The following is a 27,520-nucleotide window of genomic DNA, read 5'->3' as shown; positions in this document are numbered from 1 at the left end:
CTCTGTCCTTGCGAAAAGACAAAGGGCCCATTGAGCCTGTTAGTATTCAAGCCGTCTGTGGACAGCAAAGCTGAAAGAGCTTTGTAACACTGGGGTTGCAGTCACCCACCCCTAGACACTACTGCAAGGCCACAGCATAAAGCACTCGCCCCAGCCTCTGCACCTGCCCTTCTGCGTGCTCCAGTCCCGCAAGGGGTTTGAGCAGCAACAGAACAGGTGAACCACACCCACCCCACGTCCCGCAAGGGGAATCAGGGAACTCTCCCATTTCAACACCACAGGATACTATTCAGCCATAAAAAAATAATGAAATTATGTCATTTGCAGCAAATATGGATGAAACTGGAGGACATTATGTTAAATGAAATAAGTCAGGAGGGAAAGTTAAGCATTGCATGTTCCACTCGTGGAAGCTAAAAGGAGTTAATTTTATAGAAGTAAAAGTAGAAGGAAGAATAGTAGAGAGTGGGCAGAGTAGGAGGAAGGGAGAGATAGGAAGAGATGTATTAAAACATACAAAATTACAGCTAGATATGAATAACTTCCAGTGTTCTACAGCACTGTAGCATGAAAACAGTTGAAAAATAATATATTATGCAGTTTCAAATAGCCAAGAGGAGGTTATTGAATGCTCCCAACACAAAGCAATGATCAAAGTTTGAGATAATGAATATGCTAATTACCCTGATCTGATCACCATATGTTATATGTATCAAAACATCACCATATACCCCATGAATATGAATATCCCATTTATTTGTCTATTAAAAAATAAAATTAAATAAAAAATAAAATAAAAAACCTCTTCAACAAAGTAGTGACAAAGGGAACTTCCTATACCTGATTATGAGTGTCTACAAAGAACTACAAAAACATCACCTTTCATCATGAAAGCTAAAAGCTCCCCCTAAGATCAGGAGCAAGGCAAGGATGTTCGTTCACTCACACTAAACAATGTATTTGAGGTTCTGGCCAGTGCTATGAGGTAAACAAACAAATGAGCAAAACAAAACCCCCAAATTTCCTTCTACCCAAATCAGCAGCACCTCAAATCTCTCTGGAGATACTAAAAATAATTTTCAAAATGCTGTTTATTATTTTCTGAACTCTTTCTCTTTCCTCTGGGTCAACTGTTCTATTTGTTGTTGTTCTGTCTCATTCATGCTTTTGGGTTTTCTTCACATGTGTGTTGAGTCCTCGCCCCTCTTTCCATACTTATGACTGAGGTATATGTAAAGTGCTCTATTGCAGTTATAGAATTCTGTGTCCTCCAACAGCTTTCAAGTTTTTACATGGGAAGACAGACTGGAAGGCCTTGGAAAGCTTGGCGGAGAGTTCACAGAAGTGAGGTCCTGGTGCCGTCTCTTCCTGCTTTGTCCTTGGACTCTGGCATAATGCTGAAACAGAAGTTTACTGGAACACATTTTTCCCCCTAATGTGGAAAGAACAGCGTGGTCATGAGGAGACAGAGTCTAAAGTCAGGAGATCTGTCTCAGATCCAAGGGCTGACAGCAGAGCCACGTGTGTGATCTTGGAAACACCCCAAGTTTCTGTCTCCCCACGTGTAGGATGAGGACAGCACCATGACCCATCCCCAAGTGCTTCGAGGATTCGATGGCCAAGTGCACTTGGAGGGCGTGGCAGAAAATGTGCTCCACCAATGAGCGTTCCCTTCCCCCTTCTTCCTTCAGTGAAGAAAAGGCTCAGCCCTCGTGGGCACTGCTTCTAGGTGGTGACCGTCATGTACTTCGGGTCTGAGAGGTTTTGCATTGCCACAGGTAAGTGCCATTCAACATCTGGTCACCATCTCTAAGGGCAGGAGGGTGGTCAGGCCTCTGCACCTGGACTCCATCCACTTCATTTCATGGCTGTAAACTCAAATTGTATATCTTGTAGACCTGCTTCATTACTTGTCCCTGAAGTCTCTCTGAGTTTATTTGTGTGAAAGGAGAAGTGGCTTCCCACTGCTGGTATTCCCAGAGACAGCAGTTTTTAGCTACTGGCTGGGAAGTGGATGAAGCAGTGTTCACATACCTGGGAAGAGGCCTGGGCTGTGGGACATCAGGCCCAATTATCACTACCCAGGATGCCCTGAGGGCACCCCCACAGGATGCCTGTCTTGTCACCCTGAGCGCAGTGGCACTAGATAATGAGCGGCATGGCACCTCTGCACTCCCGCAAAGCCCCAGAGGTCCCCCTACATCTACCTGTCTAATGTCAAGCCATGCTCTACTTGGCGACTTAAGGTGAAGCAGGACAGATCATAAACACTTGCCGAATAGTTGAGAACCTCCCATAAATATTCTCAAAGTTAGCCATAGAACCTGTTCTTGTTACTACCACAACCTCGAAGGCAAACTGAATGCTCCACATGCCCTTGCAAACATGTGTCAGACAGGCCGACCTCTTCGGACCTGGAGAGGCTCCTTCATAAATGCCAGGGATGCACCTGTCTTGGGAAAGTGATTGGGGAAAACACAGCCAGCCACCCAGTGCCCAGGAGCTCCAGCAAGGGAGCCCCGCTCAGAACCAGGGAAACGAGGGGCCCCGCTCTGAACCAGGGCAATGAGGGGGCCCTGCTCTGACCCAGGACAATGAGAAGGCCCCACTCTGAACCAGGGCAATGAGGGGGCCCTGCTCTGACCCAGGACAATGAGAAGGCCCCACTCTGAACCAGGGCAATGGGAGGGTCCCTGAACAAGGGCAATGAGGTGGCCCCCTCTGAACAAGGGCAATGAGGGGGCCCCATTCTGAACCAGGGCAATGGCTTTTTGAAAACGGCACTATTTGGGAAACAGTATCCATTTGCTATAAACCAAGTGAAGCTATACAATACTCAAAGAAGTTAAAAATCACATTTTTTTTCTTTTTTGTCTGAGTAGAACTGCCTTCTGGAAAGAGCTCAGATCAGTATTCACTGTTCTTTTGTTTCAGTAGTTGTCATTCTGTTCAGTTAGACGATCTGAAAAAAAAAAATGATGCCAAAAGTCTATGGTTTTTGGCTCTGTGGTTGCAGTACTGGCACCCAATTTGTTATCACTTCCCTATATTGTGACCCTAAGCAGTCTCTCCCACACTGACTGAGCTTGGTTGTGGGACCTGCTCTGGTCAATGAGATAGTAACATGCAGGACACAGGCAAAGACTTGACAAGCCCTCACAAAGTGGGCCCCACCTCTCTGGCTGCCACAAAATGAAGGCTGGGACAGGATGGGTGACAGCTGGGTGATGCAGTTACCTCTGTCACTGCAGCCAACAGCCAGCCAGAGGCTGGCTTCCCAGCCTATCACAGCTAGCTATGGACAAGTGACTGAGCCCAGGTGAGACCAGCAGAACAATCACCCGGCTGAGCCCAGCTCAATTGCTGACCCTCAGAAATCATAAGCTGAAGAAAGAGTTGTTAAGGCACTGTGTTTTGGGGGTGATTTGTTATGCAGCAAATGCTAACCAATACATGACCCTTTATTATTTAATGGAATGGAGAAAACAGTAAACCAAAGAACAGCTACTGCATGTTCAATGACACTTCTAACCAGTCATTAGTATTTTGTTAATTACCGAAGAATGGAATGAAAAGCACCATAGCTATACTGTAAGAATGTTTCTGAGAAAATCTTTGTTTTCAGAGAAAAAGGACGAAGTTAACCACTGTGGTGAGGCTCTGAAATCCTCCTCAGCATCCCGAGCCGCATGTAGAAGCAACAGCAGCCATAATGTGTCTCCATTCCTTCTGCTCAGAGCCTGTGGAAGGGGCCATTTCTTGGTCCAGGTGAGCTCCTTGGAAGCCGACCACAAAGTCTCACTAAAGTGCCTAAGTAAACAACTTGCTGTTTCATCGATGTTACTTTAGTATAAATGCCAACATGCTCCATCTTACGTTATATTCAAAAGTCACTAGAAATATTAATACAGAGTAGGCACCGTTATTATGACTAAAGATTCTTATTGCTGTATTATTAAAAGAATTGTTTCTGGTGGGCTTCCACTTCTGCTGCTAGATCAGAGGAGCAGGACTGGGTGGGAAAGGTTACCTCCCCAGAAGTCTATACTACTTGTCAGAGCCTTGGACCTACTAAGACAGACAAGTCTGTGTCTGCCCCCACCCATTCCTAGCTTTTATTTAAGCTCCCCTCAAGCCTCCTCTTACTCATCCTCAAGACTCAGCCGGGGGAGGGCTCCTGCCTGTGTGATGACTTCTGAACCCCGCATTGAGCTCAGGGCCCCAGACCCTCTTCAGAGCTGATGGGGTATTCCATTCCCATAACTCCTGGGGCTGCATTTTCGTGCATCTGCCTCTCTAATTCCACTCCATGTGAGTCGGGCAGCATTTACGCTTTGCTGTCAGCAAAGCCCTCAGATCTTGGAAAACTCAGTAGACGGGGCAGAGGCTTCTGAACAGAAGCCAAGCATGCTCCCAACTTTCCACAGCTGCAGTGTGAGCGCCCTCCCTTCACAGGTGTCACCAGAGGGCATTGGGGCCTGCGCAGATGCCCAGGCATCACGTCTTGGTCCTCTTCCATGCCACGACTCTCCACTCCCTGCCAGTGGGCTTCCCGGGCTCCACTGGCTGGAGTTGCACCAAAGTTTCCCTCTCCATTTCTAATCCTCCCTCCTGACTAACGCTGGATCTCTCAGCTCCTGGTTCTCAATGGGGTCTCTCCAATCCTGATCCTCTGGTCTCCTTGGCCTGTCATTCCCTTGCAATTTCTCCGGCCTTTCTATCAAGTGTGGGGTCCCATGGTTGTGGGTCTGATTCTGCTCCAAACTTCCTCCCTATTGCTTTCTCCTGCCTCCTCCACCTTCCAGGCAGAGTGCACCTTGCCAAGGGAGCGTCACCTGCTAAAGATGGTCCCACATGGCTGCAGAAAGTCACAGAGCCCTGGGTCTGACCAGATCTTCACACGAACTCATACTGCAGCTGGGCAGTTTCTCCAGGAGTCTTTTCTAGAATGGGCACTTCCCCCAGTTCATTGCTCTAGACTGTCTGCAATCTCCTCACACCCCAGGAGCTTCTCTGGCTGTGCTGATGCTCAGCCAACACGAACCCCTCCTTTTCTTCCTCTTCAACCCAGAGCCCTTCAAAGTTTCCCTTACCCCACCCTTCTCTTCTCTCCCAGGCCAGCATGTGGACTTCTTCTGAGAGGCCAGCTCTCACACATACATGCTTGGAGTTCAGCTCCTGCCTCCCCAAGACCACTCCCCAGCTGCTGGCCACAATCCTGAATTTTCCATTCTGAACATTTCCTCTCCACCTACAAAAATGTTCTCGCTTACCTTAGTGAAAAACAGACATCCCTTCCCCTTTTGGCCACACACTGCCTCTGAAGGTTGGACCTGCTCGGCAGTTTCCTTCCCCACCAAACTGACGGAAAGCCTGGCACGTGTTTCCCTGACATCGCGTCCTGGGAAAACACCCCTGGCCTCACTGCAGTGGAATGACTTGGGAGGCATGGGCAGCAAACCGCTAGTCCATGGCCTGCAGCAGCTGCTCTCACCCTCTCACCGGTGCTGTCCTGGGGGGACAATGTGCCACACACCCAGCAACCACTGTGCCTACCACACTATATCCAATGTGCAGTATGTACATCTCTGTGCATGTAATTCAAATGCTGTCACCTGCCCTCCAGTCCATTAAAGAAGCGAGTCATCTAAGAAGTCAACTTATCTTCCCTTCAGGCTATCAGTACCTACACTTTCTTCCAGCACGGTTCAGCTCTATCAACAATCTCTCAGTAGTAACTGTGGAATGCAAAGTCAAGGAACCACAGGTGACAGTAGAAACACCTCCCAAAGTGTCCCCTGTCAAGTATATTTCCAGCCTCATGGGGCTCTAGGATCAGGTGTCCCTCTCTCATCTTGTCAATGACCTCTCTGTCTCATGGGATGCGGGAGAGCAGGGAAAACCGATGAACCCACCAGCACTGCCATCTGCAGCCATTACCTGGGGTCATCTCATACCAGAATCACTGCTGAAGCGCCCCTGGGTTTCTGTTAATCTAAGTCTTTCCTCTCCTTCTATCTTCCATAAGCACTCAAGAGTGAAGGGCACCAAGACTGCCTTTGGTTTCTGCATTTTTGCACACTAGTTTCATTCCCTAACTTTTGCCAGGCATTCATGGCTCCTGCCCTCCCTAGAATCCCCATCACGCATTCCTAGAGGGCCTCTGACAAACACATCCTCTGACCTCCAGCTCCTGGAACTCCTCCTCCTCCTCCACATCATAGGACAGGGTGTGGATTTTTATGTCATCAGCTGAGAGGTCAATGAACTTCCCATCCGGGTACTCGAGGCTGTCTTTGGTGGGCGACCGGTCCTCGATGAAGGTGGTCTCGCAGCAGTCGGCGGCCACACCGTCCCCCCAGGAGCGCAGCACGCCCTCTGAATAGAGGATGATGTTGGGCCGGTAGCGGGACTCCACTGACTGCTGCAGGGTGTTGGGGTCCAGCAGCTGCTGCATCGGCTCACTCCTGCTGCTGTCCAGGCTGGCCGGCACTGTGCTGGCCCCCACCCGGTGGCTCTGGTACTGGGGTGCTGGGTAAACAGACACCAGACCATCTCTGCTCTCGGCCATCAAGTTTCTGGTGTTAATTAAACCATTCCTCTTGCCAGCATCACTGATTTTACTGTGCACCAGCATGCTCTTCTGTTCAATGATGCCATCCATGGTACTCTCTCCCTGGCTGGGCGTCAGGCTGGTGGGCTGGGAATGTAGGTTACACTTGTCTCAGGGAAGCCATTTCTCCTGGAGGAGGAGAAAACAGAGATGAGACAAGAGAATCACACTTGAAAACAAGCTAATCACCCAGACCCACATTGTTTCAGACTGTACCAGCCAGCTGATAAACGCATAGTAACTGTGAGAGTTAGAGAAAATGCAGTCCTACCTATTCAGTGAATGTTAAAAAGGGTCTGTGGGGGCGGCTAGCCAGAGTTAGCAGAAATTGATTACCTGAATCTCTATAAAGTCTCTGCTTCCAAATGAAGGAGACTGCAGGAATTGGCTCCCTTGCAGCCTAGAGGAACCTTTGATTGCTAGCAGACATCCTGAAACCCACAGGTAAACCCAATCACATTAGCATCTGACAAGTCCATAGGAAAACAGAACTGCAAATCTGTAAAGGTGATTAGCTCTTCCCAGGTACATGGCTGTTCATTCAAGCAGGAAATTATGTGATTGCAATAATCTCTACTTAGTGATGATCTTGAGGTGTCAAGTCCCAAACACGAATCTGCTACTGAGGCATCTTGAGAGAGGCACAGCTTGGTCTCCTAGGGTGCTCTCTATAGTTGGCCACTCAGAATTTGCTGAGAACCAGCAGCATCAGCACCAGCTGGGAGCTTGTTGGAAATGCAGAATCTTGAGTAGCACCTGCACCTACTAAATCAGAATCTGCATTTTAACACGATCCCAGCTGATGAGTCTGCACATTAAAGCTGAGGAGGTGCTGGGCTACAGTGTACAGTGCACATTTTGACCTGCTGAACAAGTTGATTTTACAACTGATTATTTACTAAATTTTAAAATGTACTCAAATTATGTCAAACAACTTATTTTTTTAAAAGAACAACTTTTTTTCTTATTGAAGTGAATTTTTTCAATTTTGAGTGTCATAAATTATGACTAAGTATGAATGAAAGGGATCAAAATTAGTGGAATTTTATTTTGTCATTTCTGCATCCTTCGATATCTGTTTCAACACAGACTGGTTTGTCATATATATTGCCTTTGCTTCATAATTCCCATTAGCTCATTTCCTTCCATGTTTGCTGGTACCCACTCCTACCTGCTCAGAGCCTTTCCCTGGGCCTGGGTTCATCCGCTCAGAGATGAAACTGGGTTGATGGGAGGAGAGAGAATGCCTCTAATGAGGCTGCCATCTAGGGTTATCCACATGGCTGTCTGTACCAATGCACTCCGGAGTCTTGCCCCAGGACAGTGCTACTGTTCTTCCAATTCCCTTTATAACTTTTGTGGGATTTTTTATTTATTTTTTTCTCAGTCGATGATACTCAGAACCAGTAGCTACAGAGATGAAAGCCTCCTGCCTGACTCCTTATTTCTGCATAAGCAGTCTCTGCTATGTCTAGGATGCTCCCTTCTCTTGACCAAACACTTTCTGGGCTGCATCAACCACTGAGTTCCCCGTGTCGTCATCTTATAAGACTGGGAGTCTGGTTTTGAGCTTGGCAGAGGAAGCTGCCTTAAATGCATCACTGGTCAATCATGCTCCACCTGCTTCTTTATAGAGGAAGGCAGCTGGAGGAGACGGGATGAAGAGGGGCCTCTGTGGCCTTGCATTTGAGTCCCTAGTTCTTAGTCTCTTTCTATAACACTATTGTAAGAACTCTCCTGGGGAGTTACTAACATGCACAGCTAACCATGAGTCAGGGTGAATATCAGGTGAGTGGGAAAATTGAGGGGTTGTGAAAGAAAAATATAAGTCAGAAAGTAGGTATACAACATATTTTATACAAATTTTATATTCTACATAAACACATATACATTTTTTTACTTGGAGACTGTCATGGTATAAAGAACACTTTTTACTAAAAGTCACGAGGCCAGAGATTCAGCCCTAGTTTTGCTACTAAATATCTGACTGTGGGCAAGTGGCTTATGAAAGTGGAACTATTAATGGGGTGATTGAGCAAGGAAAGCTTTCAGGTCCCTTTCAGCTCTGATTTTTTATGTCTTAGTCAAAGAGTTTTAGGGTTTTATGGCAATAGATAGAGATTTTCCACAAAATGGCTTCAGTGGTGAATTGTAGCAAACATCTAAAGAACTAATACCAGTCCTTCTCAAACTTTTCCAAAAAAACTGAAGAGAAGTGAGCACTTCCTAAGTCATTCCATGAGGTCAGCATTACCCTGACACCAAAGCCAGAGGAGACACCATAGGAACATTACAGACCCATATGCCTTATGAACACTGATGTAAAACTCCCAAGAAAATACTACTAAACTGAATTAAGCGGCATATTAAAAGAATCATATACCATGATCAAGTGAGATTTATTTCTGGAATGCAAGGAGGGTTAAAATCATGAAAATCAATCATTGTAATACACCACATTAACAGAATGAAAGACAAAAAATACGTAATTATCTCTATTGACATAGAAAAAGAATTTAATGCCTTTCTACTAAGCATTTCTGGAAAAGCATTGATGCTTTTCCTTTTCATGATAAAAACATGAAACAAACTAGGAATGGAAAGAAATTACCTCAACAAAATAAAAGCTATATTTGAAAAATCCACAGTGAACATCATACTCAATGGTGAAAGCACCTGTAACATCAAGAACAAGGCAAAGATGCCCACTTTTCCCACTTTTATTGAACACTGTACTAAAAATTGTAGCCAGAGAAATTAGGCAAGAAAAAGAAATAAAAGGCACTTAATTGGAAAGGAAGAAGTATGATCTCACATATAGAAAACCCTAAAGATTCCACAAAAAAATCTGTTAGAACTAATAAATGAAGTTAGCAAAGTAGCAGGATGCAAAGTTAATACACAAAAAATCAGCTGCATTTCTATATACTAACAATGAAGAATCTGAAAAGAAATTTTTTAAAAATTCATTTACAATAGCATCAAAAAGAACACAATACTTCAGAATTAATTGAACCAGTGAGGTGAAGGACTCATACAATGAAGTCATCAAAACATTGCTGAGGCAGGGCATGGTGGGTCATGCCTGTAATCTCAGTACTTTGGGAGGCTGAAGTGGGTGGATCACTTGAGGTCAGGAGTTCGAAACCAGCCTGGCCAACATCATGGTGAAACCCTATTTCTACCATAAATACAAAAATTAGCTGGGCGTGGTGGTGGGCGCATGTAATCCCAGCTACTCATTAGGCTGAGGCAGAAGAATTTCTTGAACACAGGAGGCAGAGGTTGCAGTAAGCTGAGATTGTGCCACTGGACTCCAGCCTGGGTGACAGAGCAAGACTCCATCTCAAAAACAAACAAACAAACAAACAAACAAACAAACAAACAAACACTGCTGAAAAACATTAAAGAAGACACAAATAAATGGGAAGACATTCCATATTCCTGCATTGGGAACCTTAACATTGCTAGGATGTCAGTACTACCCAAAGTTATCTATAGATTCAGTGCGATCAGTAGCAAAATCCCAATGATGTTGTCTGCAGAAACAGAAAAACCCATTCTAACATTCATATGGAATCTCAAGGAGCTCAGGCTGGACTTAGAACAAAGTAGGAGTACTCACACCTCCTGATTTTAAGACTTACTACAATGGCACTAGAATCAAAACAGTGTGATATGGCATAAATACACACATATAGACCAAGTGAATAAAATAGAGAGCCCAGAAATAAACCCTTGCTTATACAATCAAATGATTTTTAACAAGGGTGCCAACACGATTCAATAGGGAAAGGACATTTTTTTTCAACAAATGGTGCTAAAAAATTGGATATCCACATGCAAAAGAATGAAGTTGAACTCTTACCTAACACCATATTCAAAAACCAATCCCAAATAAATCAATTACCTAAATGTAAAATCTAAAACCATAAAACTCTTGGACGAAAACAGGGCAAAAGCTTCATGACATTGGATTTGTCAATGATTTCTTGGATGTGACACCAAAGGCAGAGGCAACAAAAGAAAAAACAAGTTGGACTTCGTAACAATTTAGATATTTTTGTGCATCAATTTACAATATCAACAGAGTAAGAAAGTAAGCCACAGAATGGGAGAAAACATTTGCAAATCATATATCTAATAAGGAATTAATACCCAGGATATATAGAGAATGGTTAAAACTCAACAACAAAAAATAATCTGATTCAAAAACTGGCAAAGGTCTTGAATAGAAATTTCTCCAAAGAAGATATACAGGTGGCCAATAAGCCCAGGAAAAGATGCTCAACATCACTAATAATGGGAAATGAAAATCAAAACTACATATGAGATATGACCTCATACTCACTGGGATGGCTACTGTTAAAAAAAAAACGGAAAATAAAAAGTGTTGGTGAGGATGTGAAAAAATTGGAATCCTTGTGCACTGCTGGTGGGAATGAAAAACAGTGCAGTCGCTTTGGAAAACAGTATGGCAGTTCCTCAAATAATTAAAAATAGAATTACCATATGGTCCAGAAATTCCACTTCTGGATATATACCAAAAGGAGTTGAAAACAGGGTCTTGAGGAGATACTTGCATGCCATGTTCATAGCAGCACTATTCATAATAGTTGAAATCTGAAAGCATCTCAAGTGTCTGTGGATGAATGGATAAGCAAAATGTGCTATCTACATTCAATGGAGTATTGCTCAGTCTTAAAAAAGGAAGGGAATTCTCACATAGGCCACAGCATGGATGGACCTTGAGGACATTACTCTAAGTGAAATAAGCTAGTCACATAAAGACATATGCTGTATGATTCCATCAATATGAGGTACTTAGAGTCATCAAAAGTACTCAAAAGTAATCAAAAGTGTGGTTTCCAGGGGATGGGAGTGGTGTGAGGAGTTATTATTTAATAGGTATGGAATGAAAAGGGATATAGAGATAGATGGTGGATAGATGGTGGTGATGGTTACACATTATAAGTGTACTTAATACCACCGAACTGTACACTTAAAAATTGTTAAGATTGTAGATTTTATGCTAACATAATAAAAAATTAGACAAACTCAATTAAACTGAACTAAAATAAAACATAAAAAGAAGAGCTATCTATGTGGAGATTCATGCTAAAGTATTTACAGATGAAATAAAAGATACACTGTCTGGGACTTGTTTAAAATCATCTGGATAGGAAGGAGAAGTGCACACCATACCGAGAAAAGAAGACTGTGCGCTGACCACTGATCATCTAAATTGGAATTCTCATCTGGAATTCCTCCTCCTCCTTCACATCCTAGGATGTCAAGGAACCACAGATGACAGCAGAAAGTCAAGGAACCACAGGTGACGGCAGAAACACCTCCCAAAGTGTACCCCCTCAAGTACACTTCCAGCCTCATGAGGCTCTAGGATCAGGCGTCCCTCTTTCATCTTGCCAATGACCTCTCTGTCTCATGGGATGTGGGACAGCAGGGATCCCCGATGAACCCACCAGCAGTGCCATCTGGAGCCCCATCTGACAGCCATTACCTGCGGTCATCTCTGACCATCTCTGATCACTGAAGGAGGAGTGTATACCATACCGAGAAAACAAGACTGGCAGCAGGAGTTATGAATGAAGGTGTGCTGTATACCATACAGGGAAAACAAGACTGGCTGTGGACTGACCACTGAGGGAGGAGTGTATACCATACAGGGAAAACAAGACTGGCAGCAGGAGTGATGAATGAAGGTGTGCTGTATACCATACTGAGAAAACAAGACTGGCTGTGGACTGACCACTGAAGGAGGAGTGTATACCATACTGAGAAAACCAGACTGGCAGCAGGAGTGATGAATGAAAGTGTGCTGTATACCATACTGAGAAAACAAGACTGGCTGTGGACTGATCACTGAAGTAGAAGTGTACACCATACTGAGAAAACAAGACTGGCTGTGGGCTGACCACCAAAGTTGGTTGATGGGTGCACGTGATTCATTATAGAATCCTCTCTCCTTTCATGTGTGTTTGAAATTTTCTGTAATAGAGAGGTTTGAAAAAATCAACAGGTTAAGCTGTGCAGGGGAGATGTTCCAGGCAGAGGGAACAGCATAGGTAGTGTTTAGGAAGCAGAGGAGGAGGCTGGAGAGATAAAGTTAGGAGGGGCGGGTCTCATTTAGAGGCTCATAGTAAGCAATAGGCATGTGGAAGAAAGGCTTAAGTGGGATGTGATCATCATAGAGGCAGTTCAGGCAGATGGATGTGTGAACAGCATGAGGAATGGGTACAAGGAGAAGCACAATAAGCCCTGGTGGTGTGGACAACTGACAGATGCGGTGGTCCTCTACTGCTCAAAGTGCTTTCGGGCAGTAAGAAGGGTGTGATGCCCTCCAGGAAACTTTGGGGTCCAGGACCCAACAGAGCCCCAGTGATGGTTCCCTGCTTTATGTATTTTATTTGAAAAATGGGTCATGAAGAGGCAAAATGTGTAGCCTCGTCCCACAGCTGGAGGATTCCACATTCAGCAGCTCAGACCACAGGGTCCTCCCTGCGAGACATGGGGGGCCTGAGACCATGCTGGCAGTAGGAGTGATGAATGAAAGTGCGCTGGGGCTCTCACTTGTCCCTCTCAGGTGCAGCCACTTCTCCAGGCTGTGTGTGGAAGGCTGTTCAGCTTGGCTCACCTGAGTAAGCAGGCGTAACCCGGAGGATATTTAGGAAGGGCACACCCGGTTTCTAACACAGAGGTGGCTGTGGGGCCTGAGGCTATCTCCAATATGCCCAGGGAGAGCTCCCAGCCAGACAGACAGCGCTTCTTAGTGCCTTGAAGGAGCTGATCCAGGCAGCCGGGTCTCCTGAGTGGGGTGGCAGTGACGTATTCAGTGGGGCCTTTCTTGCTTGGAGAGTGTTTGAGGAACACAGCAAGACTCAGGATGCCCAACTCCTCCCTGCCTCTGGAGACAAATGTCCATTCTGAATTGGCCTTTGAGTGCGCTGACACCCACAGGAATGTGGCTCCCCGGTAATTTCACCTGTGGCCACACTCAGACATCACCTCTTTTTGGAGCAGAGTTGGTCATCTGGGCTCCCATGCTGCCCAGCTCAGGCCTGGATGACAGCATGGCCACGCCCCTCTGGTTCTGCTGGGGACAAGGCATCGCGGCTGCACTGCAGGCTCTCCCATCACAGCCATGATCTCAACCATCCGTGCAGTTCTGATGATGCATCCTGTACAATTCATCTGTTCCATTAGCACTTGATGAATAACTGAGTGATGTTTTGCCAATAGCAGCCACAAATGAATCCTCAAACATGTGTGTCAAGAACTTCACTGATGAAAACAGATGAACTCTCCATCAATGAGGAAAAATTACTTGTTTACATCAGTACCCCAGTGAAAGTTGTCAGAATCAAAATGGAGTCAGTAACGTTAAGAAAACCCTGACAAGTAGAGCCAGGGGAGGCCATGAAGAGAGGGGTCTCATGCTTGTATGCTTAATAACAAGACTACAAAACCCCACAGCATTTTACACAAAAAACACTTCTGCGAGATCATCTGCCCAGCAACTGCCCGCCCAGACTCAGAGTGGTGTCACCCTTGTTATTAATCTTTATAGCCAAGGATAATTATTTCAAAACAATTGTGCAATCTTCACCTTTTTTTTTCATGAAAAACCTTTGTCTTCTTTCACCTCCCTGAATGTGCACACAGTTTACTATGGCATGTGTGTTCCCATTGCAAAGCTTTATGCCCAGATAAACATCTTTTCTTTTAGAGAGCTTCTCTCTGTTTATGATTAAGGTTGACACCTAGAGAGATGTGTAATTTAAAAGCCCGTCTATCTTGGATTAAGTTATTTAACCCTAGTAGCTTTTCTTGATTTGTAAATAAACCTTCCATTTGGGAAGGAACTATTCTAGCCAGAAATTCAGTAGTACTTAGGAGGAAAGCACACTGCTGTACATTTAGTGATGAGGTTTGGATTTTCATCAAGCAATTTCCCACATCTTCCCTTTGACATGAAGAGCTACTCCTATGTTCTCACCAGGAGGTGTCTACACACAAGCCAGCAGAAAACATCGGCAAACAACTATGGTCCTGCTTCAGAACTGGCAATGGTTCCCATCTCATCCCTGTCTTAAATCAAGGTAATGGCCTACTGAAACCAAGATCATAACAGGTAAAGAGTCACTGTTTTCTTATGGCTCTGCATGTTGGAAGCTTCCTAAACCTAAACCAGCAAACACCACACCCCACACCAAGTGACAATCATCTCTGAATGCAAGTGAAAACCATCCAGGGGTTGGTGACAAAATAATACTCCAGCTGGGCAAAAGCCAGCTCTTCAGAGCAGAGGTGGCCTCAAGTCCTAATGCAATGTCACCAATAAAAGTTTCAAAACAGAACTCCCTCCCTCAAACCCAGGGAATAAAGGAAGCCGCACCGTGTCCAGCCGCTTCCACACCACGAGCATGTGGCAGGTACTTCCATGCATCCACCTGACAGGCACTTAATGGGTACCTACCGTGTGCAGGCAGTGTGTAGTGTGTTGAGTGCGGGGGTGTAGCTGGGGACCTAGGTGACCACCAGCAGGGACCCTGCACGCAGCACAGGAGAAAGACAATTTTTTGAATGAGCGCCAACGTGTAACCAGTGGGCGAGACAAAGCTGCCTTGAAGGAAGAAACACAGGGCACAATCTCCTGTGAAGACCTGCTGACGGCAAGCCCTGAACGGGGTGAGGAGTTAGCCAGGGCCAGACCGAGGGGCACTGTTCCGGCTGGGGGAAATCCCTGCCCAGCACACTGGGCCCTGAGGCAAAGGCCAGCAGAGGGACCTGTGCAGAGGCTCAGAAAAGAGGAGAGGGAGGGCACAGGCCTGGCCAGGCAGGAGCCCCGGAGCTTGTGCTGACAAACTCAGGAGTCCAGGTGGGATCTACAGGCTCCTGGGGCTTCCCTGAGTGCCCCAGATGGAGGGGAGGGGTGGAGGCTGTGAGGAGGGGGCCCCCTGCTTCTAGCTTAGGCCCTCGGATTAGGGAAAGGGATGATGACAAAGTCACATCAACCAGGGGCTGTTACAGTTTAGATGTTTGTGGGTTCCAAATCTCAGGTTGAAATGTGATCCCTAGTGTTGGAGGTGGGGCCGGGAACGAGGTGCCCTCCCTAGGGTAATAAGCTCTCGTAAGAGCTGGTTGTTGAAAAGAGACTGGGACCCCCTCCTCTTTCTCTTGCTCCCCCTTTGTCATGTGATGTGCCTGCTTCCCTTCACCTTCTTCCATGAATAAAAACCTCCTGAGGCCTCACCAGAAGCTGAGCAGATGCCAGTGCCGTGCCTGTACAGCCTGCAGAACTGTAAGCCCAAACAAACTTCCTTTAAAAATAAACCATCCAGGCTTAGGTGAATACCTTTATAGCCATGCAGAATGGACTAACACAGGGGCTGAATCCGTGGGTGCCCTACTCCGTGCCCTGGCTCCCATCATCCCAGGGACTGATGGTGCTATCACGGCTCACATACAGGTCAGGCCAGGCCAAAGGGGCTATGGCACCTGGTGCAGCCTCAGCCAGTGACAGTGAGAAGCTGATGGATCAGCACCCAGCACCTTTGTCCTGGGGTGGGACAGCTCGGAGGCTGGTGTTTCACACTTCTCCAGCGCCCCCTAGAGATCAACTTGCTGTACAACACAGCATTTGTCTATGGCCTTCCCTCCCTGGTCCTCGGTGGTGCTTCCCGGGATCCCCTCCTCTCCCAAATTCTCATCCCCAGGCTTGTTTCTTGGGGACAAACCCAAGGCATCAGACTATTGTCAACAAGCCTGCGAGGTGTTATCACAACTTCTGTATGGACAAGAAAACTAAGCAGGCCAACTTGTATGTCTGTAAACCCACAGCTCTGTAAATATTATTAGACGACTGCAGTTTGTTTCTGTGGTCAGAACTGGAGAAGGGGGTAAATATCTGCCTTCACAGATCCAAGCAGAAACCACCAGAAAGAGCTGGAAGGCCTCCCAGCCTGCAAGGAGGAAGGTAATGTGCCTACGTGGAAAAACACGTCTTACAACAAAAATTAGAAACAGGCCAGGACAGTTAATTCTTTCTGCAAGCGTATAAGCTGCCTGATTGCAGGGAGAGCATGTCTCGGTGTCCTCAGTTCCTAGGAGAATGACTCCTCAGTGATCAATGGCATTCTGGTCCTCCAGAGCAGTCTCAGAAGGCGGAGTAATCTAATCCTGCCCCTAAAAGACGGATTCTCTCCCACGTGCTGGGGAACAGTTAGCTTTCCTGGCTTCTGAGACCCAGGAGAAGGAAGACTCAGACCCCCAACCCCTTCCCAAGAAAATGACTGCTCCAGCAACCTCCAGGATGTGCCCTGGTGATGTCTTTTGGATTCCACAAGGTCCTAAATTCTAACAGTTGTTGATCTAAATGCAGATAGAAAAGATACAAAGAGAAATAGGTGGAGATTGAGCCCAGGCGTTTCTGACTCCAAGTCTTACAGTCCTCATGGAGCAGAAGACCCCAGGTCTCTGTTGGAAAGCTGGGGAAACAGCTCAGGCTGTGGGGCCACGCATGGATGCTCACGGCTGAAAGGCTGGGAGTGCAGGAAGATCCCAACTCTGTTGCTTTCTTTAACTTTAATTAGTATTTTCATTCATTTTTTAAAATAATTGCTTTACTGAAATATCATTTGCATGCCATGAAATTCATCCAAATTTAAGGATGTATAATTGAGTGAGATTTAGTATATTCACCAAGTTGTGCAGTGCAACCCTCATCACTATCTGATTCCAGAACATTCCTGTCACTCCATGCCCATGATGTGGTTCCTTTCCCCAGCCCCTGGCAAACCCTGATCTACTTTCTGTCTCTATGGATTTGCCTATTCTGGACATTTCATGTAACTGGAATCATACACTATGTGGCCTCTCATGACTGCCTTCTTTCACTTGGCATGATGTGTTTGAGGTCATTTCTTCTCATGGCAGGCTCATATTCCACGGTACGGAAGCACTGCATTGTGTTTACCTTCACTGTGCTTTCATTGTGGGGGGAAATGGTGGTTGCTATCCTTTAGCTCTTGTGTAATACGGGGCTAATTATGATTACAGCTCTTTGGCTGAATGGTTGATAAGACAGTGTGTTCTTTTTCTGGCAGGTATATAGTGAGAATAAAACTACCTTAAAAACAAAGACCTCAGTGGTAGAGTACCTCTGGGGTGAGGGAATGGCATTTTGTGTATGGCCTGGAACACAAAGTGACAACATAGTAGATGTTCAGGAAGCAGAGGCATTAGATGGACCAGACAAATCCCGCTGGAGGCAGCCTCTGTTACCCACCAATGGAAGAAAATGCTGCAGGCTGGGCCTGCTTACTCACTGTGAGATAGAAAAACTCAGTCCCCTAAATACAGCAGATGCTTTTGCATGCCGAGTGTCCCAGCAGAATAAACCAGCACACGCAGAAGCCACCTTCCCCACCAGAAATGGGATCTGAGCAATTTCATGCTCCACCTGCACGTAGCACACATAGCACACACCTTCTGTGAAGAAGGCCAGCCTGCTCCAGGGGGAATTATGCATTGTAAAAGTGACAGAGTTATACATGGACCTATCCATGAAGAAATTTTGATTACTCATTACAGGTAGCATTTTTTTTTTCAAACTTGTCTCTAATGTTTAATAGATGGTTTTGCTCTGAGGAATTGGCTAGAAAAAAATCCAGTGAATGTTTTGGGAACCAGGATTGCAAGTGCAATTATTTTCAAACAAATGCATGAATAAAGAAATACAGAAAAACTGGAGAATCAGAACTTTCTCTTACTAGTTTTCCTTTTTTTCTGAACCTGCGAATAAGTCTAGATTTTTTTTAAAAGTCTATGTCTCGCCCACCCTACCACCCACCCATCTCCCTTTCTTAAACATACCTACTCCTTTCACAGAATGACTTAAAGATCTGTACTGTTGGTTTATGATTTGTTACTGTATAGAGTGGAAGGAACTTCACAACATAGTATTCCATGTCCATCCCTGTGTGGCTAATTAGAAAACTCGAATGCCAATTATATTGTGCAGTATCAGTCATATTTAACATATAAGACCATCTCTGTAGCAGCCTCTCCAAGTAGAAACAGAATGAAGTCAGCTACCTATGCAACTGAAGGAGAAAATAAAACTAATTGCAGGCCAGGCACGGTGGCTCACACCTGTAATCCTAGCACTTTGGGAGGCTGAGGCAGGCAGACTGCCTGAGCTCAGGAGTTCAAGACCAGCCTGGTCAACATGGTGAAACCCTGTCTCTACTAAAATACAAAAAAATTAGCTGGGCTTGGTGGCATGCGCCTGTAGTCCCAGCTACTCAGGAGCCTGAGGCAGGAGAATCGCTTGAACTCAGGAGGCAGAAGTTGCAGTGAGCAGAGATTGCACCACTGCTCTCCAGCCTGGGCGACAGAACAAGACTCCATCTCCGAAAAAAAAAAAAAAACAAAAAACCCAAAAAACAAACAAACAAAACCCCCCACAAAACTAATTGCAGTTTCATTTAGCCAGAGTGTTTGGCATGTTTGACAGGTATGGCTGCTCCTGACCCTTCTTATACAGCTCAATTTGTCAAGGCATTAGGAGGGCACCAGGTGCTGGGTCTTTCCCAAACCCTAACACTGTTAGAAGCCTTTTGTGTAAATAGTAAAACTTCCCTACTGCTAAGCGAATGATATGTGTAATTCACCAAGGCCCAAGTGTAGAGAGAAAAGAGCTGCTTGCAAACCCTCATTAAAACAATTAAAATTTGCCTTTAGCACACACAGAAAAGCCTGTGATTTGGCAGTGGAGAGAGTTAATGAAACATTTGGGACCAGATCAGTTATTACTATTTAGCATTTAAATGGCACATTACAATTGCAAAATGCTACATCATCCTATGTATCATTTTTGGTGGCCTGGGACTTCCTGTTCACAAAGCCAACCCAAACTTCTGCTGGTGAGTGATGCTTTGTCATAGCACAGCACCCCTGGGTCACAATCCACAGGAACTCCAAATCTGATTTATAAGCAGTCAGACATATATAGCAGATATGATGTGATTTTGGAAACAAGAAAACCTGCAGATTCAGACCATTGCTGCTTTTAAAAGTTGTGCCAACTCCCTTTAGCTTTGTAAGTCTCCACTTCATTTTTAAGGATAATGTGGAGGGAGGAAGCTTCTTCCCCTGTGACACTGCCATGTCCACCATTACCAACTCCATCACCCTCACCATGACCACCATCTCCATTATCTCCACCATCACCACCATAGCCATCACTACCTTCATTACCCCATCACCTCAAGAACTTCAGTCACCATCACAATCAGCATCACTGACATAGCCATTTTCATAATCACCACCACCAGGGGTACTACCATCATCACCACCACTCTCCCCACCACTGACACCATCACCAGGAATACCACCATCGCCACCACCATCACCATCCCCACCACTGACACCATCACCGGGAATTCCACCATCACCACCACCATCACCATCCCCACCACTGACACCATCACCACCACCATCACCATCCCCACCACTGACACCATCACCAGGAATACCACCATCGCCACCACCATCACCATCCCCACCACTGACACTATCACCGGGAATACCACCATCACCACCACCATCACCATCCCCACCACTGACACCATCACCACCACCATCACCATCCCCACCACTGACACCATCACCGGGAATACTACCATCACCACCACCATCACCATCCCCACCACTGACACCATCACCAGGAGTACTACCATCACCACCACCATCACCATCCCCACCACTGACACCACCACCGGGAGTACTACCATCACCACCACCATCACCATCTCCACCATGACACCATCACTGGGAGTACTACTGTCACCACCACCATCACCATCCCCACCACTGACACCATCACCGGGAATACTACCATCACCACCACCATCACCATACCCACCACTGACACCATCACCACCACCATCACCATCCCCACCACTGACACCACCACCGGGAGTACTACCATCACCACCACCATCACTGTCATCATCTCCACCACTGAAACCATCACCAGGGGTATTACCACCATCACCACGACCATCACCATCATTATCCCCACCACTGACACCATCACCACCACCATCACCATCATTATTCCCACCACTGACACCATCACCATCATTATCCCCACCACTGATACCATCACCAGGAGTACTACCATCACCCTCACCACCATCACCACCATCATCCCCACCACTGACACCGTCAGAAGGAGTACCACCGTCACCATCCCCACCACTGACACCATCAGCAGGAGTACCACTATCACCGTCCCCACCACTGAAACTGTCAATAGGAGTACCATCACCATTACCACCATCATCCCCACTGCTGACACTACTGCCAGGATTTGGAAAATCAAGGCCACAGAACAAATACATCTAACACCTGCGTTTGTACAGCCCACAAGCTAAGAATGGTTTTCACATTTTTAAGTGGTTGAAGAAAATAGGAATATTCTATGACACACAAAAATTATGTGAAATTCAAATGTCAGTGTCCATAAATAAAGTTTTATTGGACTACACCCACAACCATTCATGCACATATGTCTATGGCTTCTTCTTCATGACAAGGGAAGAGTTGAGCAGTTGTGACAGAGACCATATTGTCCATGAAGCCTAAAATATTATCTAACTCTTTACAGAAAAATTTTACTGATTCCTAGCCATCATCCCTTCCATACCACCACCACTACCACCACCATCACTACCAGAAATCCACAACCACCATTACATCACCACCACTACTACTACTAACAATAACATCACTGTCGGTACAAGTAATGTCACCAGTACCATTGTCATCATTACCATCAACACCAGTGATGTCCTCCCACACACACAGTCCATGGTTTAGAGATGCAGAGGCTCCCATGTGACCAAAGATTTAACTGATAAGATTGTGACTGTGGACACAGACTCAGCCAAGACGTCTTCCGCCCCACCCACTGAAGGACAGAAAGAGAAAGCCTTGAACGCATTCTCACCTCTAAAATTATTTTGGGTAAAACTGTTTTTTTTTTCCTTTGGAGGAGGGCCAGAGGGGCTTCATCTCTGAGAATTTCTAACCACAAGCCTGCACTCACACTCTCTCTGAGATTTCACACTCTTAATGTGCCTTGAAAAACACAGTTGAACACTTAGTTTGTAGTGTTTGGGGCTGGGAATCCACCACTGTGATTCTTGGCAGAAGCAAATGCAAATGTCCTCTAGGATAATGTATGTTAAAGACAGGACTAGAAAATGCCCATGGATAGTCTCAGAAAACAACCTGAGTTTGGGATTCAAGGGAGGGAAAGAGCACTGCTAATGGTTTGGATGCATGTATCCCTTTGCAATTAATATGTGGGAACTAAATTCCTGAGGTGATGGCATTAAGAGGTGGAGCCCTTGGAGGTGATTAAGCCCTCGCCCATAGGATTAGTGCCTGTACAAAACGGCTTGAGGGGGAGAGTTAGCCCCTTCTTGCGCTTCTGCCACGTGAGCACACAGTGTTCATCCCCTCCAGAGGACAAGCAATAAGGTGCTATCTTAGAAGAAGAGAGTGAGTCCTTATCAGACACTGAATCTGCCAGCACTTCAATGTTGGACTTCCCGGCCTTCAGAACTGTGTGAAATAAATTTCTATTATTGATAAATTACACTGTGTGGTATTTTGTTGTAACAGCAGAAGCAAACTAAGACAAGCACTAAACACAGGAAGAAATAAGCAAGGGTGAGCAGAAATATCACAAATCTGGCCCACAGTGAATGTAGGTATTAACACTTTCAGATGAAGATTATAAAACAACCATACTTAGGATACTTTACAAATGAAAGATTTAGGACTTTTAGAAATAAAAATACATCAGTGAAATTAAAAGTCAATGGACAAACTGTTATTTCTAGCATTAAAATTGACTAGATGCTCTGAGAGATTCTCTTGTTACAAAATTAGATTCAGGATTAGAACACACTTTGAGACATTACTGATTGCGAAGGAAAATCTCCAAATATCACCACTCTTCCATGGAAGATTACTTGAAGGGGCAGAGCTGCACTGATTTAGGCATCAACAGTAACAGTAATAGTAAGTTATATAGCCTTGTAGAAAGACAAGATAGAGAAGTTGAGGCTGAACCTTATTCTAAGCTAAGATTCTTTACGGATGTGGTCTCAGATTTAAGCATGCATTTGAATCACCTGAAGGGCATGTTAAGCCCCAGGTTGCCAGGCTACAGAGTTCCTTACTCAGGGTGGAAAGGGATACCCAAGTTTCCATTTCTAAGAAGCTCACAGGTGACGCTGCTGCAGCTGATCCAGGGACCACACTCTGAGAACCACTGTTCTGTCGATTGCAATAGAGCCAATTCAGTGACGACTCCTCATCACAGGCAGAATAGAAACAAACATCTCTAAGAGAAAGACCCCCTCCCCAATTTAGCCACAGAGTAAGGTCAAATAATGAGCTGAGAAAGATCATCATGCACAAAAGACTGTATGCCACCATGAGTGAGAGTCTATAGAGAAAGAAGGAAGGAAAGAAAAGAAAAGAAAAGAGAAGAGAAGAGAAGAAAAGAAAAGAACAACTCTGGACCATCAAGGACTTTACATATTTTTATAGTGAGAAGAAAGTATAGAACAATTGTTCATGAAATACTTACATAAATAAAACACAAGAAGGAGCAAGTGACAAGTGACTACCAGAATAAATAGAAAAATGAAACGTGTGAATTTCAAAAAGCAAAAAATATTTTTGTTGGAGTAAAAAACACAACGGAAGATATGGAATCTAAACAGCAGAATAGACACAGCTAAGAAAAAAAACGTAATCCAGAAGACAGATCTGAGAAAAATACCCCAAATGCCTCATGAATAGAAAAAAAGATAGGAGACAGCAATAAGCAGCAAAGAGCCTGGCAGGTAGAATGAGAAAGATCAGTCTCTTCTAATGGGAGTCTCAGAAATGGCGACAGAACTCCTGGGAGAGAAGCCACACCTCAAAGGACGCTACCTGTGAAATGTTCAGCACTGATGAGAAACACAAATTCACTGATCCAGGAAATACCACATTGACACATTACATGAAACTGCTGAAGATTAAGTGGAAAGGTCTTAAAAGCAGTCAAAGGAAAATAGTGGATAATCTACATAGCAACAAAAACTAGAATGGCAAGACACATATCAAGCAATAATGGAAGCAAAAGGACCGAGGATAATATCTTCAATATATTGAGAGATATTAACTCTCAACCTTGAACTGGACATAATGAAATTATCTTTCAAGAGCCAAGTGAAAAATCCATTTGCAAATAAATAAAAAATCTACTTAGAGACTTAAACTAAAAGGAATTCTAAAGGATGCACTTTAGGAAGAAGAAAAATAATGCTGGGTGATGACCTGAGATACAAGGACTTATGAGCACACAAACTCACGACATACTTATAAATCCAAACAAACATTGATTATATATCTATCTATATATCTATATCTATATCTATCTCTCTCTATATATAAATGTAAATCATTAGATTTATTCTTAAAACTCTAAACACAGGAAAACAATAGTATGTAAATCAGGAGGTGAGCTAAGATTCTTTTAATGTTCCAGAAGTGTGTGAACATGTTCAGCTTTATACTTAAATATACATAGGCAAATGTCAAAGATAACTACCAAATGAATGGAAACATTTCTAATCATTCTAAACCAGGGGAGAGAAGTACATGAGTAAGACTGAAAATAGTAGTAAAACCTCAATCAAATAAAAAGAGGTAAGAAAAAAATGAAACATAAAAAAAAAGTTGGCCAAATTCTAAATAGAAAACTAGGATAATAGTAGATCCAAACATATCAGTATTCACAATAGGTACAAATTAATTTAAATTGTCAATTAAAATAAATTGTTAGTTTGGATTTAAAATAATATCCAGACATATGTTATTTATAAGAGATAGACCTAAAGCATACGGACATGGAATCGCTAAAAGTAAAAGGATGGAAAACATATATACAAGGAAAACCCTAGGCAACAAATAAGAAATCTGGCACGGTGTAATGAATACAAAACAGATATTAAGGAGTAGAAAGTATTATTATATAGTAACATAGTTACACAGAGAGAGATCCAATTAACCGTATACAACAATTCTCAAATTCCATGTACATAATCCATTTATATCACATTATATAAAGCAAAATTTATAGAATTATGGGGATAATGTAATATCTTCACCATCACAACAGGAGACTGCAAAGTATGCTCTCAATTATGCTGAGAAATAAACAGGCCAAAATTAAGAAAAACATAGAATATTTGAATAATAATTTTGATCAAAAATGCACGTATAAAACTTGGCATCCAACAGAGAATACAAATTCTTCTAGGCATACGTGTTCTCTTTCTCTCTCATTCTCTGTCTCTCTCACTCTCTCTCCATTCTTCTCTCTCTTTCTTCCTTTCAAAAATTGATCAAGTATTAGGCCATGAAGTATGCTGGGCATGGTGGCTCACGCCTGTAATCCCAGCACTTTGGGAGGCCGAGGCAGGTGGATCACCTGAGGTCAGGAGTTCGAGACCAGCCTGGCCCACATCGTGAAACCCCGTCTCTACTAAAAATAAAAAATCAGCCAGGCATGGTGGCGCGTGCCTGTAATTCCAGCTACTCTGGAGGTGGAGAATTGCTTGAACCCAGGAGGTGGAGGTTGCAGTGAGCCAAGATCGTGCCACTGTACTCCAGCTTGGGCGACAGAGTAAGACTCTGTCTCAAAAAAAAAAAAAAACAAAAACAAAAACAAAAAAAAAGAAGAAGAAGTATGTATAAAAAATTAGTATCTTACAGATCATTTTCTTTAGCCACAATGCAAATCATATAAAAGTTGATACAATTAATAAAAACCACGTTCATTTAGAAACGAAGGAAAAGAAATGCTTTCTTAATAACCATTTGATCAAAAAGGAATCATAACAAAATATAAAAATACTTAGGACAGGATCATTGAGAAACTAAATTATTGAAACCTACAGATGCAGGAGAAGAGGGAAATATGTAGCCTTAAATGCATATATTATTTTTAAAAGGTTAAAAATTAATGAGCCCCATCTAAATTAATAAATTCACCAAAATAATAATAATAAAGGCAAATAATACATGACAGGTGTTAATAAGGTAAGAGCAGAAGCTAGTGAAACAGAAAGCAAAGATACCACACAGAGGATCCACAAGGCCAAGTCTCTTCCCTGCAAAGACAACTCTCTGATGAGGCTGTGTAAAGAGAGAGCCAGGGAGCCTGCTTCTAGGCTAGATGAAGAAGTGGACTCACATCACTCTTCCCCTCTCTCCAAGACCCCGTTAAAATGTTAGTGAAAGAGCAAAAAGAATCTTAATGGAAGAGAAAATGGAAAAAATCATCCTTAACAAGATAAATTTTTTTTTTTTTTTTTTTTTTTTTTTTTTTTGAGACAGAGTCTGGCTCTGTCGCCCAGGCTGGAGTGCAGTGGCGCGATCTCAGCTCACTGTAAGCTCCGCCTCCCGGGTTCACGCCATTCTCCTGCCTCAGCCTCCCGGGGTAGCTGGGACTACTGGCGCCCGCCACCACGCCCAGCTAATGTTTTGTATTTTTAGTAGAGACGGGGTTTCGCCTTGTTAGCCAGGATGGTCTCAATCTCCTGACCTCGTGATCCACCCGCCTCGGCCTCCCAAAGTGCTGGGATTACTGGCGTGAGCCACCCTGGCCGGCCAACAAGATAAATAATTTTAAAGCGTAACAGTAGATGAGGAATCTAACCAAAGGCGAGAAGAAGGAGTGTGGACAGAAGCTGCAGCCAGGAATTTATGTTTGGAGCCCGCAGGTGGCCAAGAGGACACAGGAACATGGGCTGGCAGAGGACCTTTCATCAAAACCATGCACATGGACAGGCAATGGGTCAGTGCCTTCGAAGTTGCGAGAAAAACCTTTAGAGTATGTACTCTACCAAGCACTCCTCCAAGGATGAGTAAAAACAAAAAAGGAAACAAAACAAGGATGACAATAAATATTTTCAAGAGTCAGAAGATGTATCTCACAGCAGCCTGTCTGAATAAGTAACTTAGAGATTTACTCCAGAAACAAATGGCAGTGAAAACCATGGATGTGGATAATAGAGGATAAGGGGAAAGCAGTGAATAGCTTAAATGAATAAAAAGCAATCTCTGCATGGCAGCTGGCCAGCAGCAATCTGTCCCATTTGTAACAAACACCCGTGGGCTTCACAAAGACCATCTTTGTGAGCAAGAACGGCAGCGCGCATGCACAGCTGGAAGTTAAGATGGATGCTGTGAGGAAGGCACAGGTTTCTTTCCTCAATGTGAAAAGAATGTCATTTAGAAACTCCAAAAAAACACACACAGCCAGAATAGGTGTATAGGAACTCCATCGGTCCAAATATAAAGCAAAACAAAATTTCCCGTCATTTTACACAGCTGTGGAATTTAAAAAGACAGAATCCATTTGACCTGGACACTATATTTTCCTTTATCTGGCACAGGGGTTATGATTCAGGAGCTGAATACAGAGGCAATATTAACTTATTACCAAAACTTGGGTTTATAGCCATAACATTTACAGAATCTTGACAATAAATGTTTAGTAATTTAACATTTAGAATCTACATATAAACCCAACGTAACTGAAAACCAAAATTTAAAGGTGCCTCACCCTGACCAAGTTGACATCATTGTTGTTGTGGTCATCATCATCAGTTTGACCAAGAGTTCAGCTTCTCCTAAATCCCAAGCATCGTGCTAAACTTTTAATAAGGACTATCCTGTTTAATTTTTATAACAACCCCATTAAGTAGGTATAGTTATTATCATCCCTTTTGCAGATGTGGAAACTGA

At 44.2% G+C, this 27,520-nt stretch overlaps 1 protein-coding gene across 7 annotated transcripts in view; it reads right to left on the bottom strand.

Annotated features, from left to right (window-relative positions):
• SYNDIG1 (synapse differentiation inducing 1) overlaps positions 1-27,520 on the bottom strand; it is a 226,047-nt gene that overhangs the window by 144,666 nt on the left and 53,861 nt on the right. For all 7 annotated transcript variants that reach the window (XM_055104994.2, XM_034947455.3, XM_034947456.3 and 4 more), the window contains exon 2: positions 6,185-6,742. In XM_055104994.2, the coding sequence (XP_054960969.1) occupies positions 6,185-6,664 (480 nt within the window). In that variant the 5' untranslated portion in view covers positions 6,665-6,742. The remainder of the gene's footprint in view (positions 1-6,184; positions 6,743-27,520) is intronic.

The sequence above is a fragment of the Pan paniscus genome, chromosome 21, assembly GCF_029289425.2.
Source record: "Pan paniscus chromosome 21, NHGRI_mPanPan1-v2.0_pri, whole genome shotgun sequence".
NCBI lineage: Eukaryota > Metazoa > Chordata > Mammalia > Primates > Hominidae > Pan > Pan paniscus.
This window is presented reverse-complemented; position numbering and strand designations above follow the sequence as displayed.